This window comes from Lynx canadensis, chromosome C2, assembly GCF_007474595.2.
Source record: "Lynx canadensis isolate LIC74 chromosome C2, mLynCan4.pri.v2, whole genome shotgun sequence".
Classification (NCBI taxonomy): domain Eukaryota; kingdom Metazoa; phylum Chordata; class Mammalia; order Carnivora; family Felidae; genus Lynx; species Lynx canadensis.
This window is the reverse complement of record NC_044311.2, coordinates 112,394,854-112,415,692: the sequence shown is the minus strand read 5'-3', so window position 1 is coordinate 112,415,692 and position 20,839 is coordinate 112,394,854. Positions and strand designations below refer to the sequence as shown.

The 20,839-nt window shown below is 42.4% G+C and overlaps 2 protein-coding genes across 4 annotated transcripts in view; one reads left to right on the top strand and one right to left on the bottom strand.

Annotated features, from left to right (window-relative positions):
• LOC115522908 overlaps positions 1-16,609 on the bottom strand; it is a 58,383-nt gene extending 41,774 nt beyond the window's left edge. Inside the window, 10 exon segments of the mRNA XM_030328473.1 lie at positions 1,549-2,265; positions 2,326-2,525; positions 5,382-5,474; positions 10,387-10,659; positions 10,661-10,833; positions 10,836-11,087; positions 12,853-12,952; positions 15,670-15,771; positions 15,922-15,991; positions 16,585-16,609. Of these exon segments, the coding sequence (XP_030184333.1) occupies positions 1,549-2,265; positions 2,326-2,525; positions 5,382-5,474; positions 10,387-10,659; positions 10,661-10,833; positions 10,836-11,087; positions 12,853-12,952; positions 15,670-15,771; positions 15,922-15,991; positions 16,585-16,609 (2,005 nt within the window).
• Positions 1,573-20,839, top strand: part of ST3GAL6 (ST3 beta-galactoside alpha-2,3-sialyltransferase 6) — a 75,917-nt gene continuing 56,650 nt past the window's right edge. The window contains exon 1 of one of the 3 annotated variants that reach the window (XM_030329158.1): positions 1,573-1,655. The gene's annotated coding sequence lies outside the window, so the exon portion shown is untranslated. Of the gene's footprint in view, positions 1,656-2,053; positions 2,140-3,119; positions 3,289-20,839 lie in introns of those variants that run through there. The other 2 variants (XM_030329157.1, XM_030329159.1) reach the window with 2 other exon arrangements.

Genomic DNA, 20,839 nt, shown 5'->3' with positions numbered 1-20,839 from the left:
AGGGTCACAGAGGCCATATCCTATGAAACAATGTGATTTTAATTCAGAGACTGCGTCATCCATAAAAACCTAGCAAATGGCCAGCCTTGTATGTGCACTGCCTAAAAATTCTGATTTTGGTGGCCATTCATTTGAATCACAGCTCCAATGTAGGCACTATGACATTGGGCACATTGCTTAACCTCCCAACTCTCTTCATTTCTAAAATGAGATTATTCTGGCTTACAGGATGGATGGGAGGAACATAGATGATACATAGGCAGTAACTGACTCATAGTGGGCAGTGACTGGTAGCTAATATTCTTGTTTCCTGACCTGATGGTTTTTGCGCCAAGCAACGTGCCAAGAATTCTTTAGATCATCATCTATTTGAATCCTAACAAGCCCTGAAGATAGGCTGTATTATACCACTTTTACAGGAGACAAAAAGGAAGCACACTGACGTGAAGCCACTTGCTTAAGGTAACGAGGCATGACAGTGGAAGAGGTGGAATTTGAACTAGGTTAGGGTGACCTCTGCCTTCTTGGCCGCTACTACAAAGCAGCACAAAGGCCAACTAGGAATAGCAGACGGCCTCTCCCCTGAACACATGACTTTGCAGATCCCCAAATCCTAAAAAGGGCAGAGTGGGTGAAGTGTAACACTGGTGTAATTCTGAAGATCATGAACAAGAGAAGGGTAGTATGGAACTCAGGAGAAACTAGAAGAGCAAAGCAACCTCAAGGAAAACTGACCTACACGGGCAAACTCCCTAAACATCATTCACTACTCCGGTGTCTCAGGAGCGACCTTTAAAATTACACAATTTGTGTGGCCCTCTTCCAAGGCAATCCACAGACAGGGAAAGAGCTAGGAATGTTCTGAACACACTCCCGTTTTTTGGATTGGTAAATCTAGGAAAATAACAAGTGCTGCCTCCTAGGGCTGTTGTTAAACTTAACACAAATACCAGAAGGTCCATCACAGAGGAAAGGCTTTGTTTCAGTGCGGTGACACATTGCCGCTTTGAATTATACCCAAGTCTGTGGCTCTTCTCTCTGGGGTCATTTGACGGCATGTGATTACGATGCTTAGCATGCAAAGGCTGGAGCTATTAACTGAATGTTGCTAGACAATGAATTATTTCACAAACACTGAAATATAAAATGTATTCAGAGCCATCCAAGTATGAGGACATTATTAACAATGCTTTTCTCGAGAGCGCTACTTTAACAAGAAAATGCACATCCCACCTTCGTTCTTCCCCCTAAAGTAACATCTCCGAAAGATAAAAAGCACCAACAACACATTTGTCCTTGAAAGGCAGAGCCCGGGAATTCTGGAGATCTGAACACCCCTCCCTTTCCGCTAGGGACCAAGCCGCCTGCCTCTCCTGGTGTCACAGAAGTCCCCGGTGCGCCAAGCAGATGTGTTTACTCCAGCCGCCCGCCAGCCCGGCGGGGAAGGGGAGTACCCTGGCCGCCCCTCACTTTCGTCCCGGCAGCTCTCCAAACAACACCAGGGCGGGATGGGAGTGTCTTCTTGGCTGTGGAACCTGATCCTCCTACCTTGTCCTGAAGCCACCCGCTGCTTTACCCGGGCCCTCCCGTCGTGGTGATTTTCCGTCCCTGACGCCCGGCAAGGGCGCGCGGCTGGTGTCCGCCCAGCCCGAAAGGTAGGGGCTCGGCTGCTTTCCTGCCTCCCTGCTCCGGGGGGCGCGGAGCCCCCACAGCCTCGCTCTGCAGTGCACCTTCCTCCGTGGACTCGGGGGCGGCCGTGGTCACCGCGCGTCTGGCGCCAGCAGACGAGCAGGAGGAGCGACCCCGCGGCTCTGGAGGCGCTCGGCGCAGTCGCCTGGGATCCGGACCCCAGCGCGGAGGGCAGCGCGCGGCCGGGCGCCTCGGACTCCGCTCGGCGCCGCGCCTTCCCCAGCTCCCCCGCCTGGTCCGCGGACGAGGAATCGTGCCGGCGCTGCCCCTGATCCGGGCCACCTTCCTCCGGTTTCCGCCGGCCGCGGGCTTCGGCGGCCCGATGCTGCAGGCGCCGCGGGAGAGGCAGCAGCCGGCTGGAGCGAGCGGCGGCGGGCGGCCGGAGAGCCGCAGGCCTCCCGCCGCAGAGTCCCGCACGCCTCTGCAGTCTTCGCGCCTGGGCCTCGGCGGGTAACTCTCCCGCCGGCTTCCCTGCGGGTTTGCATTGCCGGGGCGAGGGAGGTTGGGTGGGGGGCGCGGGGAGACCGAGCTCCTGACCCTGATCCGGGCGGCCTGGGGTCTGTGCGGCCCCAGGCGCTGAGCGTCAGGGGGCGGGGGGCACGCTGAACCGACAGCCCCTGCATGCGCCCTGCGGACCCGAGAGCGTTGCGTGCTCTTGGCCCCCGGGTTTAGGGGGTGGGGGCACCGGCCCGGTAGTGGAGCCATGGGGCGCTCGGACCACCAGGGCGGGAGGAGGTGTGCTGCGAGGGTAGAGGACCTGCTTTGGGACCCTCTTTCCTGTGATCTCAGGAGAGCTTGGGCACTCAAGTGTGACCAGGGTGGGGGCCCTTTGCTTGCTGTTTTTTGTTTTTGTTTTTGTTTTTGTAAAAGGGAAGGGTCTGTACTCGAACAGGAGGGACTAGAGGTCTGGAAGGTTCTGGTCTTTCAGAAAAATTTCCAAGAGACCCTCCTTCCCGCCACGGTAGAACTAGACCTAACAAAACAAGCACCGAGGCAGTCTGGGGAAAAGAGCGGCGGTGAGAAAATTGCAGTGTTTGGCCGCCGTTAGTTTTCAAGATTAAAAAAAGAAGAGGTTTGTCATTTTGAGGCCGCCTGCTCTAGAGTTTCCTGGAGATCTGAGTCTCTGTCTTGTGTGCTGTTATTTTGGCTTAAAAGAACATCTAGAAACGATTTTCAGAAGCTGAAACCCCAGACACCTTATAGGATCTTAAGCAGAAGGGGCGGGGAGGGGGGAGTGCTTGCTGTTAGAAAGGTACTATTTAAAAACTGCATGGGAGAGTGGGGATAGGAATGACATCGTGGATGCCATCAGAAGCCACATTAACCGCAGGTTCTAACTCAAAAAAGTCACATGCGTCTGAGTACTATGATGGTGGAGAGTTAAGGACACTGCAGGACACTCAGAAGCTTCTTTTCCTCTTTGGCTCTTCTCCCCATTTTCACGTGGATGTTCAGGTTTCTGATGGCTGTCTGTTTTATCTATGCTAGCATGGATATTGGACTTTCCGGTCTTCAAACTTACTCTCCTAGCCACAGAAGATGACCCTTTTAGTTTACCGCGAGATATTAAGTGTTTGGGAAGATCCGGTTGGCTGCCAGGTTAGTTTCCTTTTGAAAGCACACCGATTTGACATTTGGAAACTGGTTTGTGTTGCTTCCTTTTCTTCTCACCAAGGACGGCTTTTCACATTCAAATCTGCAAAAGAGACAGATTGTCTTGTAGTCCCCTGTGTCTGAATAAGGCCAGTTGCCTCAGAGACACTTCAGACAATGGCAACTTTGGTTTATGAGAACTTTTTCAGAAACTGATTACGTTAACCCTGATCTGGCTTCATAAGCGTCTTTAATTGTTCATGTGGAGGGGGAGAGGAGATGTTCATTTCTTGCTCAGTGGGGCTTCCCTGGAGAAATATTTTTACCATAATCCCTGAATGTCACAGTCCCAGAGTGCCTGCCTCTGGATAATGGGGCAATAAAATGAGACCATGTTGCAGTGCATTTGTTGGAGATATTCCCCAATGATTTGCCCCAAATCAATAAAAATCTTTGAGGCCCAGAAAGGGATGGACAGTATTGGCACAATACCATTGAAAGACTTACTGTTATAAACAAACAAACTCCAAAACATAAGTCTGTCTTTTGTGAAAACTTTAATTCTCAAGTTATCCAGGGGGAAGTGACAGCTGTTTTCTTCTGTTGGAGATATTTCTGTGTTCCACATCATGTGGAATATTCTAGGAGAGAGGTAAAGTAGTGGCGCATTTCCCATATTTCTCTGATACATCTCCTTTGCTACCCATGCAGATTACCAGTTGGCTTCCATGGGTTTTACGATTCCATCCAGGGTTGGGGGTCAGATATCTGTTTGATATGCATTCTAGGTAATGCTTATCAAGGAGGTGAGAAAAGCACAAAACTCATGTGGCATCCAGTAGGATCCCCCGTGTGTTCACATGTGTTTTTTTTTTTTTTTTATTAGATCTTCCCACCAACTCTATGAGACAGGAATATTTAGCCCCATTTTATAGTTAAAAAAAACTAAGATTGCTCTAGCTTAAAGGATTTAGAATGGATCACACGGAGGTCTGCTTAACCTCTGCTTTACGCCATCCCAGGAAGCCTCCATACATACATTCCTCACAAATTCTTCCATTTCTTATACATATTGTTCACCTTTGCCTTGCACACTCAAGTTATATATCCCCTGTTCTGAATATGCTTCCTTAATTACCCCCAGGCTGGGCTTCTTGAACAGGTGGTCTGAGTACTTTATCTGCCTTTCCTTCTGAGAGCTTCAGACTTTCCTCAATTAGGTATCTTCTATCTTCTCTGCATCTTTGACGGGTCACTTTGGTGTGCTGTGTCTGGCCAAATTCAGGAGGATATGTTATCTCTAATGGATTGTGCTCCAAAAATTCTTTTCATTCTGAATATATTTTCACTGAAGTTCCTACTCAGCCTTCTCTCCTGGAAGGAGTCCTCCCAGGGCTACATCCCCACTTTCACAGTTGAAAGTAACCTCTCCTATTTATCGTGATTACAATGGATAACAGTACGTATCAGAATTTCCAGGTGAACCCTTTAAGGGTTAAAAGTAAGTTAACCTGTTATCACACTGTATGTTAATTATACTTCAATAAAGATGTATTTGATTGGGAGTCAGCTTGATGTAAGGCAGACAATGGATGCATTGGATATTATGGCATGTCAGGAGGAAACTGTATTTCTGGTTCTATATTAGGATGTCAGAAGTACTGTTTCCTCAGCATGGTGAGGTAGCAGGAGTTCTTTCTGCTGATGGTGATTCGCCAGCACCAAACAAGCAGTAGGGCCTTAGGCTTGGTCGGGAACTTGGCTGCCATACAGCCAGGCTAAGAAGGGGTGAGATTCTAGGGGTGAGTTTATGAGGATAAGACAAAGTAAGGAACAGTAGGACGTGGGTCTCTTTCCCATGTCCATATTTCTTTTTCATGGAGACTTTTTGCCATCCAAGGGGGAATGGCCAGCTTCCCATTTGCTGTCACAGCCTTCTGCATCGACCAGGGAAGGGCTTTCCTTTTCTTGGGAGAGAGAGGAAGGAAAGCACCCAACCCTTAGGAAATTTGTTTTTGTTTTTGTTTTTTTATCATAAACACTGAAAAGCCAAGTGAAAAGGTGCTCTTCTTCCCCATTCTCTCTTTTTGCCCTCATACCTAAGACACAGTGTGCCTAGTAGCGTGTAATGCTGGTCTTTGAAGGATTCTTTAAATCTGGAGCTACCTTTATCTGGTTGGGAATGGAAAGATCTGTAGGAGATGAGAATAGGGCTTCCAGAGGAGAACAGGCAAGGAAGCTGGAGATTCTTGAAAGGGAAGCAGCGTTACCTCCACCTTCCACAGGTTGTGGAAGCAGGTCCGGAATTGGTATGGTTGTGGGTTATGGTCACTGTGATAGAAGGTCGAGGTGACAAGGGAGCAGAGAGTGGTTTTGCAGTGGATCTTGGGTGACTTTCTGCACAGTCATCCATAAGGTGGGACTTGAGATTTAACTAACATTTACAGAGTATCCACTACATGATAGGAGATGCTCTAGGTGCTGGTGGTGGGGGTAGGGCACCCAGTGTTGAACAAGATAGAGCCCTTGCTCTTAGAGACCTTATGTTTCTGTGGGAAATGGAGTCAATAAATAAGGTACAAATAAATGAAAAAACATGTTTCAGATACAAGCCAGTGCACCTCAGGGTTTGCTAGAGAGAAAGCTTCTTTAGAGCAATTGGAGCTTCTCTGAGGAAGTAGTTTTTGAACTGAGACCTGAATGATGAGAAGCAGCCATCAAGTGAAGAGCAGAAGGAAAAGCATTCTAGGAAGAGGGAACAGAATCTGCAAAGGCCCTGAGGCATGAATGGATTTGGGGTGTTTGGAGAACTTTTAGAAGCAGAGGAGTAAAAAGGGGGAGTTTGGAAGAGATGCAGTCAGGAAGGTGGGAGGCAGTTTATGTGAAGCCTTCAAATCTTGGAAAGGAACTTGAATTGTGTTTTAATTAGAATGGGATGCCACCAGAGATTTTTAATTAGAGATTAAGTCAGTCTTCACCCAATGGGCATGGCCTTTCCTGTTTGTGTCTCTTATTTCCTCTCCCTCCCTCCCCCCCCCCCCCACACGCACACACGACATGCACATTCACCCTCAGCCAGCTTTACTTCCCTCTCTTAATTGGCCATCACTGATTTCTCCTTCCTTGCTCCAGGCCAGGGCACAGGCATCCACCTGGAGAATCAGGATTCAAAGGACCCTGGACCCCGTTCCTTTTATACTCTGAGATAAATCCATACACTCACTTAGTTTCACCTTTATGCATAAGACTGTCCATCACTAGTTCTGATTTCTCAACCTCTCTGCAGACTGAACCTCTAATTATCTCTAAGACGTCCCTGGGTTGGCTGGTGGTGTCTGAAACTAGATACTGAAAATTAACTTAATTAAGCAAATCAATTGCAATTGATATCTTATGTAAGACAATGATTGTCACAAGAGACAAAAATTTAAGTAACCCAGAAACCCTTGCCTTTTCCCGAATATCTGCTCCTTCTCTCCCAGACTGACATCTACACAGTCTGTTATAGGAGGTTTATGTTCTCTTTAGAGTATAGTTTCAGTGGAAATGTGCAGGATTCTTGTAGTATTTGTCATGGGAATGTACTGATGTGTGAGAGATTTCATTTCTATTGGTCTCTGTAGATGATCTCAGAGTAGTAGTTAAATCATGAAGGTTTATGTCCAAGTTGATGTCTCTCAGTAGCATTGGTTTATAAGAAATGAACAGAAGGTTCCAGCATTTTATCAATTATGCTTTGACTCTAGGATAGCTCCTCATTACCAGTTTGTTACCCTCTGGGGAAGCTTGGTACACTCCCTAGAGAGAAAATTGTTTTTAAGATTCTTTAGCTAGATGCCCGATTTGTTTATTAACTCACATACTTAATGTCACTAATGTACATCACTTGAACAACTCACTTTTAGCTTTTTGTGTCTGTTTTTTTAAATCTGGTTGATGACATAAAATCCGGAATACCTTTCTGTTTGAGAGGGCAGTGATTACATCTTGTCTTGTTCACCCCTGTGTCCTCTGTACCTGGTGCAGTGTCCAGAACATTACAGATAGAACAAACATTTGCCAAGTGACTCAATCAGTGTCTATGGATTAACCCACAGTGTTAATGTATTAGCTCAGTTGTAACATCTTTATAACTATTAGGATTCATCTTTGTAACTATTAAGATTATCAACTTGTTATCTCGAAAACTTTACCCATTGGAGAAGACAGGTGAAAGATGAATTCATCGCTGTGGATTTGCATATATTAATTAAAACTCTTTTGTCTTTGAAAAGTTTGAAAACTCTTTGAAAATATTTTAGTGTACTTGCGTTGACAAGAAAGAGACCAGGATGTAAATGTCATCAGAAGGATATTTTCAAATTTGTTTCATGTACAGTAAACTTTCTAGGCCAAACGTGGGGCTTGAACTCATGACCCCGAGAGGAAGAGTCCCATGGTCAACCAACTGAGCCAGCCAGGTGCCCCAGGAAGTCTTCAGTACAGTTTCATAATTCATAATTATGTTGATTTGAGTTGGGTTTGGTTTGTGGTCATACTACTGGGGAAGTAAATGTGTGTGCCAAAGATGTGAATTACAAAGCTATTTCCCTCGGTAATAGTACATTTTTATATCCACGGTTTTAGGCACTTTAGTAGATAAAGATATGCACTCATTGCTGAAGTTCCAACACTTATTATGATCTTCCTTATATTCCTATTAGCTATCATTTAACGTAGTATGAGACACGAACAAATGCTCTGGGGGATGAAAAGTTCTCCTTGTCAGGATTGCCAGAGCTAGGAGGAATGGGAACAAGAACCTGGCTGGCGAGAACTGAGAGATGGGGTGCCAGAGAGGGGCTGACTGGGGGTTCCTGCTGAGACTCATAGTGACAAAGTTTCTCACAAAGAATAATGTCTTCAGAGGGCATCCTCTTGGTTAATAGAGATATTCTGTATTCATATTTAAAAAATTCTAAATATTTAGGGGTGCCTGGTGGTTCAGTCGAGTATCTGATTTTGGCTCAGGTTATGATCTCACAGTTCATGAGATCGAGCCTGGTGTTGGGCTCTGCACTGACAGCGTGGAGTCTGCTTTGGATTCTCTTTCTCTGTCTCTGCCCCTCTGACCCTCTCCCCGACTCATGCTCTCTCTCTCTCTCTCTCAAAATAAATATAAAAACATTAAAAAAATAAATAATAAAAATAAAAATTCTAAATATTTAGAGTCTCTGCCTTTTAGATTTTTTTTTTCTGGCCCACAAACACATGATGCTATATAAACACAGCCTTCTTGTTTTTTAGCTCTTTCTAAGGAGTCCTTTCCCCTGACCCCATCAGATTTCAGTCCTCAGAGAGGTTATCAGTCCTTCGTTTCTGACAGTTGGTGGAATTTTCTTCATAGGAAATATTCTATTGCAAATATTTAGGCTGGCACCACAGAAGGTGCCACTTTTGTTAAAAATAAAAATTTTTAAAGATAAACTAGGGGTGCCTGGGTTGCTCAGTCGGGTAAGACTCTTGGTTTTGGTTCAGACTCTTGGTTTTGGTTCAGGTCTTGATCTCACAGTTCTCGAGTTCGAGAACCACATCAGGCTCTGTCCTGATAGTGCAGAGCCTGCTTGAGAGTCTCTCTCTCTCTCTTTCTCTCTCTGCCCCTCCTCCATGCTCGCTCTCTCTCTCTCTCTCTCTCAAAAATAAACATTTAAAAAATAATAAAAGATAAATTAATAAATACCATAAACATATAATATATGAAACAAAATTAGATGCTTTTATTAAAATCTTGTGCAACCCTTTTGTATGTAAGATTCCTAGAGTTGGAGGAGGCAAAGATAAGGGAATGTGTACACTTTCTATGTTTAACATAGGGCCAAAGAAGGTAGAGATTTAAAAAAAAAAATTCCCTGACTTCTTTATGGATAATTTGTAGCTGCACTTAACAGTTGAAAATAGACCAGTTGCATTTAGATAAGAGCAATGAGATGATAATCGAGGCATTCAACTAGGGTATAAGAGGATGTTCAACTGCTTTTTAGCAACAGCAATTAAATTAATTTATAACTTTATTTAGTTGATACACTCTGAAAGTTAAGAGAACTTTCTGTTGAAAATATAAATAATCTGTGAGATAAAGGACACTTCTTTCAAATTACTTTTGGTATTTGGAGCCAATATTTTAGATAAATGTCAAAATAAGTTAGCTAATTATTCTTGTTTGATTCCAGCTATGCTGCAAATAAATTCAATATAATTGGATATTTTGATAAGCAGGACACTAAGAGAGAAGTATGCTTTCTGATCATGAAGTACCTGGATATGCTTTCCAGGCACTAACTTTTTTGGAGGACAAATCTAGGTTACCAATTAAAAACATGTTTTTGGGGTGCCTGGGTGGCTCAGTCAGTTAAGCTTGCGACTCTTGATTTCAGCTCAGGTCATGATCTCACAGTTTGTGAGATCGAGCCCTGTGTCTGCTCTGCTTCACTGATGGCCCAGGGCCTGCTCGGGCTTCTCTCTCTCCCTCTCTCTCTGTCCCTCCCCAGCTGGCACACTCTCTCTGTCTCTCTCAAAATAAATAAAACATCAAAAAAAAAAAAAAAGAAAAAAAATTTAAAAATGTTTTTACAGATTTGGTAGGGGTCTTCTGCTTTAACCGTGAAATGGTATAATTATATCCTTTTTTTAAATTGAGTTATGACAAATTTATCATCATGAAGTAAAACAAGTGTAGCCAGCCATCTTAAAAAATGCCCCAACCACTGCTTCTCAATGCAGAAAGAGTAAAACTGCATACTTTTTTCACACAAAAATCCCATCTCTGTCCCCTAAAATTCCCCTAGTTTCGTTCATTAAAAGGGGATTAAAAAAAAAAAAAACTTAAAGAGTACTTTACAGCAGCATTCAGCTTTCCTATGAAATACTCAGCATCTTAAATATTACATACATTTCTTTTTTTTTTTTTAATTTTTTAAAAAAGTTTATTTATTTTGAGAGAGAGACAGAAAGAACGAACAGGGGAGGGGCAGAGGGAGGAGAAAGAATCCCAAGCAGGCTCCGAACTGTCAGCACAGAGCCTGATGTGGGGCTTGAACTCACAAGTGGGTGAGATCATGACCTGAGCCAAAAGCAAACGTAACTGGCTGAGCCACCCAGGTGCCCCTCTTTGTTTCTTTTAGTAAGCGACAAGGGTTCAGTAGATGTGTGTCAATGAGGACTTCCCCAAAACGGCCTTTAAAGATAATCCCACAACATATTTTCTGGCTCTTCCAGTGTGTGAGATCTGAGAAGGAAAAATCTGGCATTCTGTTAGAGCCAGAGGCCATCTCTGTGTCTGAGCCATCATCTGACTGGTTACTATAACAAGGAGACTGAGCAGGGGAGGCACTTGAGGTGCCTGTGAACATCAGAACTGTGACATTTAAATTCCTTGTGCAGTTTATTGATCTGGTTGCTTTTTATCCTGTTGCCAGATAGAGTTTTCACTTTCTTTGGTTTCAATGTAGTCTTCAGACTGGGTCCTGTCCTTGCGTCTACCACATGATTCCAGGGTTTTTTGGTTTTTTTTTTTTTTTTTTTTTTGATCCTGTTGGCAGTTTCTTCCATCTTTTCACAAGCAGGACACAGGCATTACAGATATCTCCTGAACGAGTCTCATGCAACCCAAAATAGCTCTGGAAGTCCTTTTCATAGCACTTACTGCCAATGAATCGAAAACTGGAGGACTTAGCTCAGCAAATACAGCAGCCCTCTACACTTAAGTACATCTTTGGCGTGCGAAAACCAAACAGCTTTTCTGCTGGGCTTAGGCCTTCCAAAAGCAGCTGTTAAACACACAATAATGTTTCTGAAGTGCCGAGTGCACGCCAAGCCATCCCCCTTCCCCCAACTGCTCCTTCTTCCTCCTCAACTGACTTGTCTAGAAAGCCATGAAATAAGGGGTACCTGGGTGGCTCAGTCGCTTAAGCGTCCGACTGCCTTCGGCCCAGGTCATGATCTCACCATTCCAGACTTTCAGCTCTGCATTGGGCTCTGTGCTGAGAGCTTAGAGCCTGGAACCTGCTTCAGATTCTGTGTCTCCGTCTCTCTCTGCCCCTCCCCTCTTATGCTCTGTCTCTGTCTCTCTCTCTAAAAATAAACAAACATTAAGAAAGTTTAGAGGACCACAAAATGATATATTCTTATACAAAATCTTCTACCTGAGCTCTCTACCTATGACCACCAATATTCCTGCCCATGTACCTTTTATAGAACATTCTTTAAGCCTGGTTTTCATTACAGAAATTTTTTTCTGCTCAAAAATCCGGAGAGTTTCTCCAACTGGTCTTTGAAGTTTTCTGTCATCTCATGTTGCTACCTTTCCTTTTACTCTCCCATTTGAACCTGTGTTACTGCAGGCTTCCGGTGCTTTAGCTCAGGATGTTCTGTTGATACTTAATGCTTTTCTCCTTTCACTCCACACTGCCCATTCCAAACCAGATGGTAATCTGTGTTCATTTTCTACCCTTACGGCTTTTAATTTTTTTTTTTTAACATTTATTTATTTTTGAGACAGAGAGCATGAACAGGGGAGGGTCAGAGAAAGAGGGAGACACAGAATCTGAAACAGGCTCCAGGCTCTGAGCTGTCAGCACAGAGCCTGACGCAGGGCTCGAACCCACGGACCGCGAGACCATGACCTGAGCCGAAGTCGGACGCTTAACCGACTGAGCCACCCAGGCGCCCCTACCCTTACGGCTTTTAACTACATGACTCTGCATAAGTTGCCTATTACCTTGAGCATCACTTTCCTTATCTATAAACTCGACATAATGGCCACGTCACAGTTATTGCAATAAAAGAAAACACATATAAATAGTTCAGCATAGGTTCTGCCAAATACCATTTAATCTGTATTACTTGCCATTATTATTGCTACAACTATTACCATAGCTATGATTATAACTCTATTCTTCCTTGGATAGTTACAAATTAACTTTCTCCAGAGAGTCTTTCTGGTTGATTTCATGGAGCTCTAATTTTCCCTTCAGTCTGTTTCATCTTAGCACCTGGCTTCACTTTGGACTTTATTAGTATACTCATGTTGTTGCATTTCTTTATTCTTCAGTGAACAGGAACAAATGTTTGGGCACCTAGGATGTGCCAGGTGCTGTGCTATTTATTCTGTAGGGACCCAAGGGCACACGAAGGGATGAAGTATGTATGTGTGTGTGCACATTCACCCGTATGGGTTTTGGGTAGAGTTGGGACGAAAATCTATTGGTTGAATGGCACTGGGAGTCTTTCACAATAAACTAGGGTTATGAAGTAAAAACTGCTCTATTCAGATGCACATTAAAAATCTTAACATCTTTTAGCTTTTTTTAAAATGGTTTAAAATTATGATAGTTATAGTTATCTTTATTCTTCAGACAGTTTTACATATGCTTTCTTTCCTAGACTCTCCTCTATTGTCATCCAAATGCAGAGTGAAGGTGGAAAGTGAAGTCCTCCTTGAAGAGAATACCAACAGAGGGTTCCATAACTTGGAAGTTATTCTGGAGAGGGGGGAAGTTGGAAGGTGAAGAGAATATTCCAGAAAGCACAAACGGAATGATCAAAGGCGCTGAGACGTAAAACAGTCTTGAGAATGGTTAAGAACTGTGCAAAGTTTAGTGCTCTTAGCCCATAATGTTCAAAATCAAAGGCACTGAGGCATAAAACAGTGTTGAGAATGGTTAAGAACTGTGCGAAATTTAGTGTTCTTAGCCCATAATGTTCAAAATCAAGCATTTGAGGAGATGCCACAGGAGAGAATGCAGGATCAGCTCAATCAGACTGAGAGGCCTATGGCTTATGATGTTTACATCTCCCCATGAGGTTATGCCTTTGGGGATGTAGCTCTATATGGACAATTTATAACAACCCAATTCTTCACATTGCTTCTAACATTAGGCTTGTTAGCATTTGGCATGGAATACATCTTTCCCATTTGCTGCTTTCATGAGAAAATGATGAAGACATTAGTAATGGTAATGTATAATTGATGTTGGAGCTCTCATTTTTAATAACCCAACTATTTAAAACATAGAGCTATTAAATATCTTTTGAGACTTCTGAAGTGTGGGATTGTAATTGAAATTTGAGAATAGGGATGGGTTTCAATGGGGCAGAGACATCCTGGGAGAATAGTCAAGAGGGTCACTACAAATTCATAGCCTTGAAATGTTCAGTGCCCCCTTAATACATTTTACACAATAGAAGGCCAAGTGCTTCTTTCTCTTCCTAGCTTTATTTTCTATAATTACATGCTTGATAATTTATATGTAAAATTTTGATCAATACTTGCTCTTCATTTCTTTGTTTGCATTGCAGTTACGTTTTGTCTTCACTCTCCTTTCTTAGGAATCATCCAGATTTGAATATATCAGTATGTTATTCGGAGCTTATGCAACATCTAATTTAGTGTTCACCGTCTGAATTATATTTAATCCTAGAAAATCTTCTGTTTTTACTCCAAAAATATGTTTTCTACTAAGTCTGTGTGGCGTCCAGTATTTTAATCCAGTCCTTTGGTGTTAATTTCTCTTGCTTGGAGATTAAGCAACAGGACCCAGAACACTCTAACCACAAGTGTTTAAAATTCCCAGAGAGGAATTAGATGTGAAAGAAAAAAACACTTGAACTATACTTAGCCTGAAAATGGAATGTGTGGGAGAGGTCTGCAAGGAGGGTAGGAAAACAGAGAGCAAAGCAAAAAGTGTCCTAGCATGTTTCCAACACTGTAGAGGGGAGGGAGTACCCTTATTACTTATAATGTGTTCCTGCTTATCAAACAGCTTTTTAATTATCATCCATGGATTTGCCTATGGAGGTTGCCAATCTGCCAGTTCAAACATACGTATTCCTTGGCCTTCACATTTTTCTCATTATAAGTAAATTACCTTAGCATTTGCAGTTACACACCAGCTCCTAAGAGGTAAACAGCTCAGGTAAACTGGCCAGTTGAGTGTCTGAACAGCAGATGTGAGTGGCTAACTCTTGGCTTTGGCTTTTCTCAAGACAGCGCCCCTCTCTGAGGTTGTACTTAGGTTGCTAAGATCTCTATTTATTGGACAGCTCCAGCTTCTCTGATGTTTTTTTGTTTAATTAAAAAAAAATTTCTTAATGTTTATTTATTTTTGAGGCAGAGACAGAGCATGAACAGGGGAGGGGCAGTGAGAGAGGGAGACACAGAATCTGAAGCAGGCTCCAGGCTCTGAGCTGTGAAGTTGGATGCTTCACTGACTGAACCACCCAGGCGCCCCTCTCTAATGTTTTCCTAAAGTGAAGTTTTCATGGAGGGGCGCCTGGGTGGCTCAGTCGGTTAAGCCTCGACTCTTGGTTTCAGCTCAGGTCATGATCTCATAGTTCGTGCGTTTGAACCCTGCATCGGCCTTCACGTTGATAGTACCAGAACCTGCTTGGAATTCTCTCTGTCCCTCTCTCTCTGCTCCTGCCCTGCTTGTGCTTGAGCACGCACGCTCTTTCTCTCTCATAAATAAATAAATAAGTAAACATTAAAAAAAGGTAAAGTTTTAGTGGAAATGTATCAGACATACAGAGGAGTACACAACCACGTACGTGCAGTTTGCTACATTTCTTCCCAGTGAGCACACCTTGTAACCTGCGTCAAGATGAAGAACTAGAACGTTGTTCGCCCTCACGAGTGCACCATGGACTCCCCTCCTGTCACTGTTTCCCTCCTTACATGTAACCACTATTCTGACTTTTACCACCATAGAGTAATTTTTTTTTTTTTTTCTGTTTCTCTTTAACGTGAATTAACATCAGGTATTCTAAATGGCTCTAGAGCATTTAGTCCTTCTGGCTGAGGGCGTGGCCTGGGCATTTCAAGAAGAATGTTATGGGTTGAATTGTGCCCCTCAAAAAAAGACAAGTTGAAGTCCTCCTATCCCTCCTATCCAGTACCTCAGGTTGTGACCTCATTTGGAAATAGGGTCATTTCAGATGCAGTTAGTTAAGATGAAGTCATGCTGGGATAGGGTGGGCTATTAGTCCAGTAGGACTTCCGTCCTTATAAGAAGCATCCTTGTGAGGACAGAGACACGGGGGTAATACCATGTGAAGATGTTGTATTGGAGCGATGCATATATAAGCCAAGGAACACCAAGGAGTGTGAGCAATCCTCAGGAAGCTAGAAAGAAGCAAGGAAAGATTCTTCCCTTCAGCTTTCAGAGGGAGCATGGCCCTACACCTTGATCTTGGTCTTCTAGCCTCCACAACTATGAGACAATAAACCTTTCTTGTTGGAAGCCACCCTGTCGGTGGAACTTTGTTCTTGCAGCTCTGGGAAACAAATACAGAGGGTTTGCGGTGGGCCTGGTGCCCTGACCCCTCCTCTTTGCATCCCCCCCAAGGGTGCACCTGGCCGTTGCCCTGGCTACACCCTGTCCAAGCTGCTCCTGTCTGGATGGGCTTCCAGGATGCTCTGTCTCACTCCTGGTTGCTCCACACCTGTGATGTGCCCTGTAGGAAGACAGAGGTTTTGTTATTGTTATATGGCTTTTTCCTGATTTCTTCGCTAGTGTTTTCAGACCGAGCCAGTTTGGTATCCTGACATGCCTCAGACGACAGCCTTGCGTATCAGCCTTTTGGGTCTCTGCTGAGGGGTCCTACCTATCCTTCTGCATCCAGACTGGGGCCACATCCTCCATCTGGTTTCTCCAGTTCCTCTGGTCCAAATCATCTTTGATAGGAAAAAAAAACAAATCAAACATTATTCTTTAAATGCCATACTCTATTTTAGTATGGCATGCTGAAAATAAAGGTTTCATTTTGCTGTACAGAGGCATATCAAAGACCAATTCTCATCTGAGAAAATAAGCCCTCAGATCGAAATGCAGCCCAACAATTAGACTTTAGTAAGTAATCAGGAACTATGCAGAACATATTAGATAACAGAGCACTTTCTTTAGCAAAGGATTAGTTTTAGTCCGCCTTACAACTTATCTGTTTTTTATTCTGGGCTGAGTGTCTGGTGTGGGGAACCACAAGGATTGTACTGTTGTGAAATCCCCAGGGAGACACCACAGACTCAGGCCACTTCCTGTGCTCTGGGCTCTTTTGTGTCCTTGCTTTGGGACCTAGGGTTTCGCTGGTGGCTTTTGACTTAAATGCTCTTAGCACAGACTCTGTCCCTTAATGTCGTATGTCCATAGCATGTGCCCCTTACTTTCTGTCCAGAAGCCATTACTTACTGCTACTAACTATGGGGAAATCTTCAGGACATTTTTAAAAATCACAGACACGGGGAAGTTTCAAAAGTTTAAGTGATCCTACTTTTGGTTTCTGGTCTATTTGTCATTCCTTATTCTCATGCTAAGTCTCTTTCAACTGCTAGTTCCTGCTGTTTTTACTATCTATCTATCTATCTATCTATCTATCTATTTCTATTTCTGTTCTGCCCTCTGAGGGGGAATGCAAAAAAAATGTGGTTTTAGGCGAATCATGTATTCAGTAAAGTATGCATATTATGCAATAAAAATAATAAAATGTGCACCTCGAATCTGTAGTTAAGAGGTTAGAATGAGGCAGAAGGTTATGTTTGGTATGTTTAATTGTTTATGTTTAAATGTGTGACTATATGGATTTGCTGTCTTGGTTCAGATACTCCTTATGCTCTGCGACCTTGTGCCATGGGATAAATGAGTAATAAATATCTGTGTCAGATGGATGGACGGACAGATGGATTAATGAATGATGAAACTGGTCCATCTTGAACAGTGATTTTATTGAACTACTGGCAGGATAAATTTCAGTTAGGTTCACGGCTGCATCCTGTAGCCTAGAAGGATTTCCCTAAGCCCAGAAGGATTTCTTGGACTAGAGTCCGGGATCTAGAAGTGAAATCTCCTTGGCTTGTCTGTGGAACATGCTGAAACATTTGGCTAGTTGTGTGAAAATGGGGCCACAAGGTCTGACTCCATTGTGGCCTCAGTATGACAGAGTTACTTCTTTCATTGGAAACCTAGATTTTTTTTTTCTTTTTTTTTTCTATTTACTGACTTGGGGACCGCGTACACTTCTTTGGAAATCAGCCAAGAGACTGCTCTTCCCTTTCCCTCTGAAGAGAAATGCCCTTCTTCAAATTCCGTTTTGCCTTTTCTGGACTAGGTCATCTTACAGTGTGAAGAATGCAGCCAATAGTGAAGTTATCCGTATTTTGAAACATTTGCCTTTTGAGGTTTTCTCAGAATTCTTCTGTATAGAAAATGACACTAAAGGTGGAGGAAACCAATAGATGGGTCTTCACGTATTTGTGAACTTGACCTCAGTTTACACTTCAAAATAAAACTTGTTACAGTGTCCTTGAGCAAAAAGTTCCATTAATGTAAATAGATCATTGTTTTTGGTCACACTGTTTATAGGTCTGACCACTTCACGATCATTTTATTGCTTTGCTTAATTGTCTGTTTTATCAAACATTAACTCTGACACATAGTAGGCACTTGCCAATCCCTTGATTCTAAAGAAAAAATTGTTTATCTTTCTGTGTGGTTGTGCCTTGGATTATTTTCTGGCCAGAGCACAGAACAAGGCATTCCAGAGAAATATTTGTTTTGTTTATCTGCTTGCTCAAACGCTCTGATTTTTCTGTCCAGGGTGGTGTGGCCAGGAGGCGAAAGTGGTTGTAAGATACAGACTGTCTTCTGCATCTACTTTCTCTTCAGTATGTTCTGTTTGCAACAGGATTAGTATAGGTTCGACTTAACTGGAAATTTATTTTCTCATTTAAAATACTATTAACTTTCCATTTTGAGAGAGTCATAGTATTTTAATTGTTTAGTTATTTTTACCTGACTTGAATTATCAAAGATTTATGTTTTTAGAGAAAACCCCATTTAAAAGGGAAATTTCAATTTTAAAGTATTTCTAGCCATTTGTAAGATTCACTGTCTCAGTAAACTATTTTATTGAATTATCTAGATTATTATTATTTTATTGAATTATCTATTATCTAGATTGAAAAACAAAAGAGCTTTGGCTCCAAAATAACATTTATATAGGCAATTCTCTGAGAGCAACCTAAATGTCCGCTAGTAGGGAATTGATAACTTGGTGATGCATTTGGTTGATAGAATATTCTACAGAACTTAAAAAGAATGAACTAGACCTTTCTGCATCACATCGATATGGATGGACCTCAAAGTACAGTGACAAATGCAAATTTCAGAATATTATATAATTGTCATGTAAATGTTAAGCATTACTTAAAACAAGGTCACATCCTATATAATGTTTATGAATGTGTGTGCGTGCATGTGAATAAAAAGTGGAACCCACATGCACATGCATGAATAGGAGGAAAGTTCCATGTTGACCTGTTCCTGGGGAGCTCTGATGGCTCTCAGGTACAGAATAAGGACCCAGGCAGCAGAGTCCCTAGACCAAACTCTGGCTCGCCACCTTCCTGCTTTGAGACGGACAAGTTGACTTCTCTAAGCCTTTCTGTGTCCTCATGTGCAGAGTTAGAGTAACGGCGCCCATGCCAGTGCTGTGTGCGATCTGTGAGTTCCTGCGGGCGGGTAGGCACACCGCCAAGACTAGCTATTAACTGTTTTCATCATTACTCCCATCGGCGGCTTCAGTTCTTCTGTGTGAAGCGTTCCTTCTCACCTCAGAATCTTAGCAAATGCCGTTTCCTCCGCCCGGAATGTTTTTCATTTTCACCCTATTTCATCTGGTTAACTCTTGAGTGGAGTTCTCTGAGAATTTCCCCCAAATTCTTCGAAGAAGCTCCCTGTCTTTCCCTAGCTGGGTCAGTTTTTAGCCATACCAATATTGTAACTTAATAATTAGCTGTGAACTTCTTGCTAATACCTGCCTCTCTCCTGGATTGTAAACTTCTTTTTTTTCCCCCTTCACTACTTTATCTTTAGTTCCTTGAACAATGTCTGGTATAGAATAGGCATTGAGAAATTTTTTATTGATCACTTCAACACTTATTGTAGAAGGTAGAAACTTTCAGAGTTAATTTTATCAGGAAATAAATTTGACTCACTTTGCCAAAAGGATTAAACCTACTGGTATTAGGAAGAAAGTCTAGGATTATATGATTTCATAAAAAAAAAATTATTTACATAAAAAAATCACATGCATTGGTTTATTTGTAATAATATTATAAAGTACCCCAAATTAAGATTTGCATCGTGTTTGTAACTTGGCTTTAGAGAATCCTCTGATGGATAATAATATAAGCACAGATTTTTATGTGCTGTGGAGAGCAGAAGAATTTCCAACACTTAAATTTCGATTTTATGTATGTTCATTTGATTGCTTACCCTCAAGCTAATTCACTTTTTTTCTTTTAAAAATAGCAAAGGAGGAATTAACAAACAGATGATACTTCCCAAGGGACAGAATAAGCTAAGTTCATTCAGAATTAACTGAAAAGTAAATAAGCAGTTTGGAAAAAAAGGGCTTTCATAAATCAGATTTCATAAATCTGATTTTCATAAATCAGAAACAACGTTTAAGCAAACTAAAACAGCAAACCCTTTGGAAGGGGGACTTTCAGAGTCAGAAGAAGGGCAGGAAATGGGTTTCCTCTCAGTTCTTGGTTTATTTACTATGGGAGAGAAACGTGAGAACACTTTAAAGTTTGAGGAAAGTCTGTGTGTTCAGATATTAGCATATTTCTCCAGGAAAGACATCACATAGGATTTTGAACTGATTCAGGTCCAGTTTTATTAGATAAGTCAGGGAGCAGAGCTAGAAACGGGGACTTGCAAAACACTGAAGGAATTTTTATGACTCTGATGGATAGCAGAGAGGTGAAATTCAGGGCCAGGTAAATAATATAAAGCCCTACATTGAAAAAGAAGACCACAAATTGTAGCCTTGGGAGACTTACCTCCTCCCCACCTTTGGAGACACACACTTTTATAACAGGTCACTGGGAAAAATTTGTAGCCATGTTTTCTCCATTCTATTTCTCTGTTAACTGTAGAATCGTAAGTAGAAATAATAAGTAACTGCATTTTTGAATGCTGAGTGTCTGTTCAGTCTAGTCATTCATCAATCACAACACAGTTACTCGGTTTCAAGTATTTGCCAAACTTGGGGCATGAGATCATTCGTTTGTTTGTTTTATTTGAGGGAGAGAGAGAATCCCAACAAGGCTCTGTGCTGTCAGTGCGGGGCCCGACTTGGGACTTGATCTCATGAACTGTGAGATCATGCACGACCTGAGCCGAAGTCAAGAGTCAGACACTTAACCGAATGAGCCACCCAGGCACCCCTTACTTTTTTTAAATGGAAGTAAAACATCTCTTCTTTAGAATTGTGCAAAATTAGTTGCTCTCAAAAGTATGATTGCGGCAGTCACTGCAAGATACCAAGATACAAACTTTGTAAAATTTTGGATGTGTGGACTCACAAAGTCCTGCTAATTACCACTTAACCTATTTATTTATAGTCATCTGCCCCCAGATCAAGACTGGACAATACTTTTGAAGTCATATGGTTAGAAGACTCTGTGTGCTTTGGGGGACACAGGTTTAAATGACATTCTAATGCGTGTAATCAAGTTATA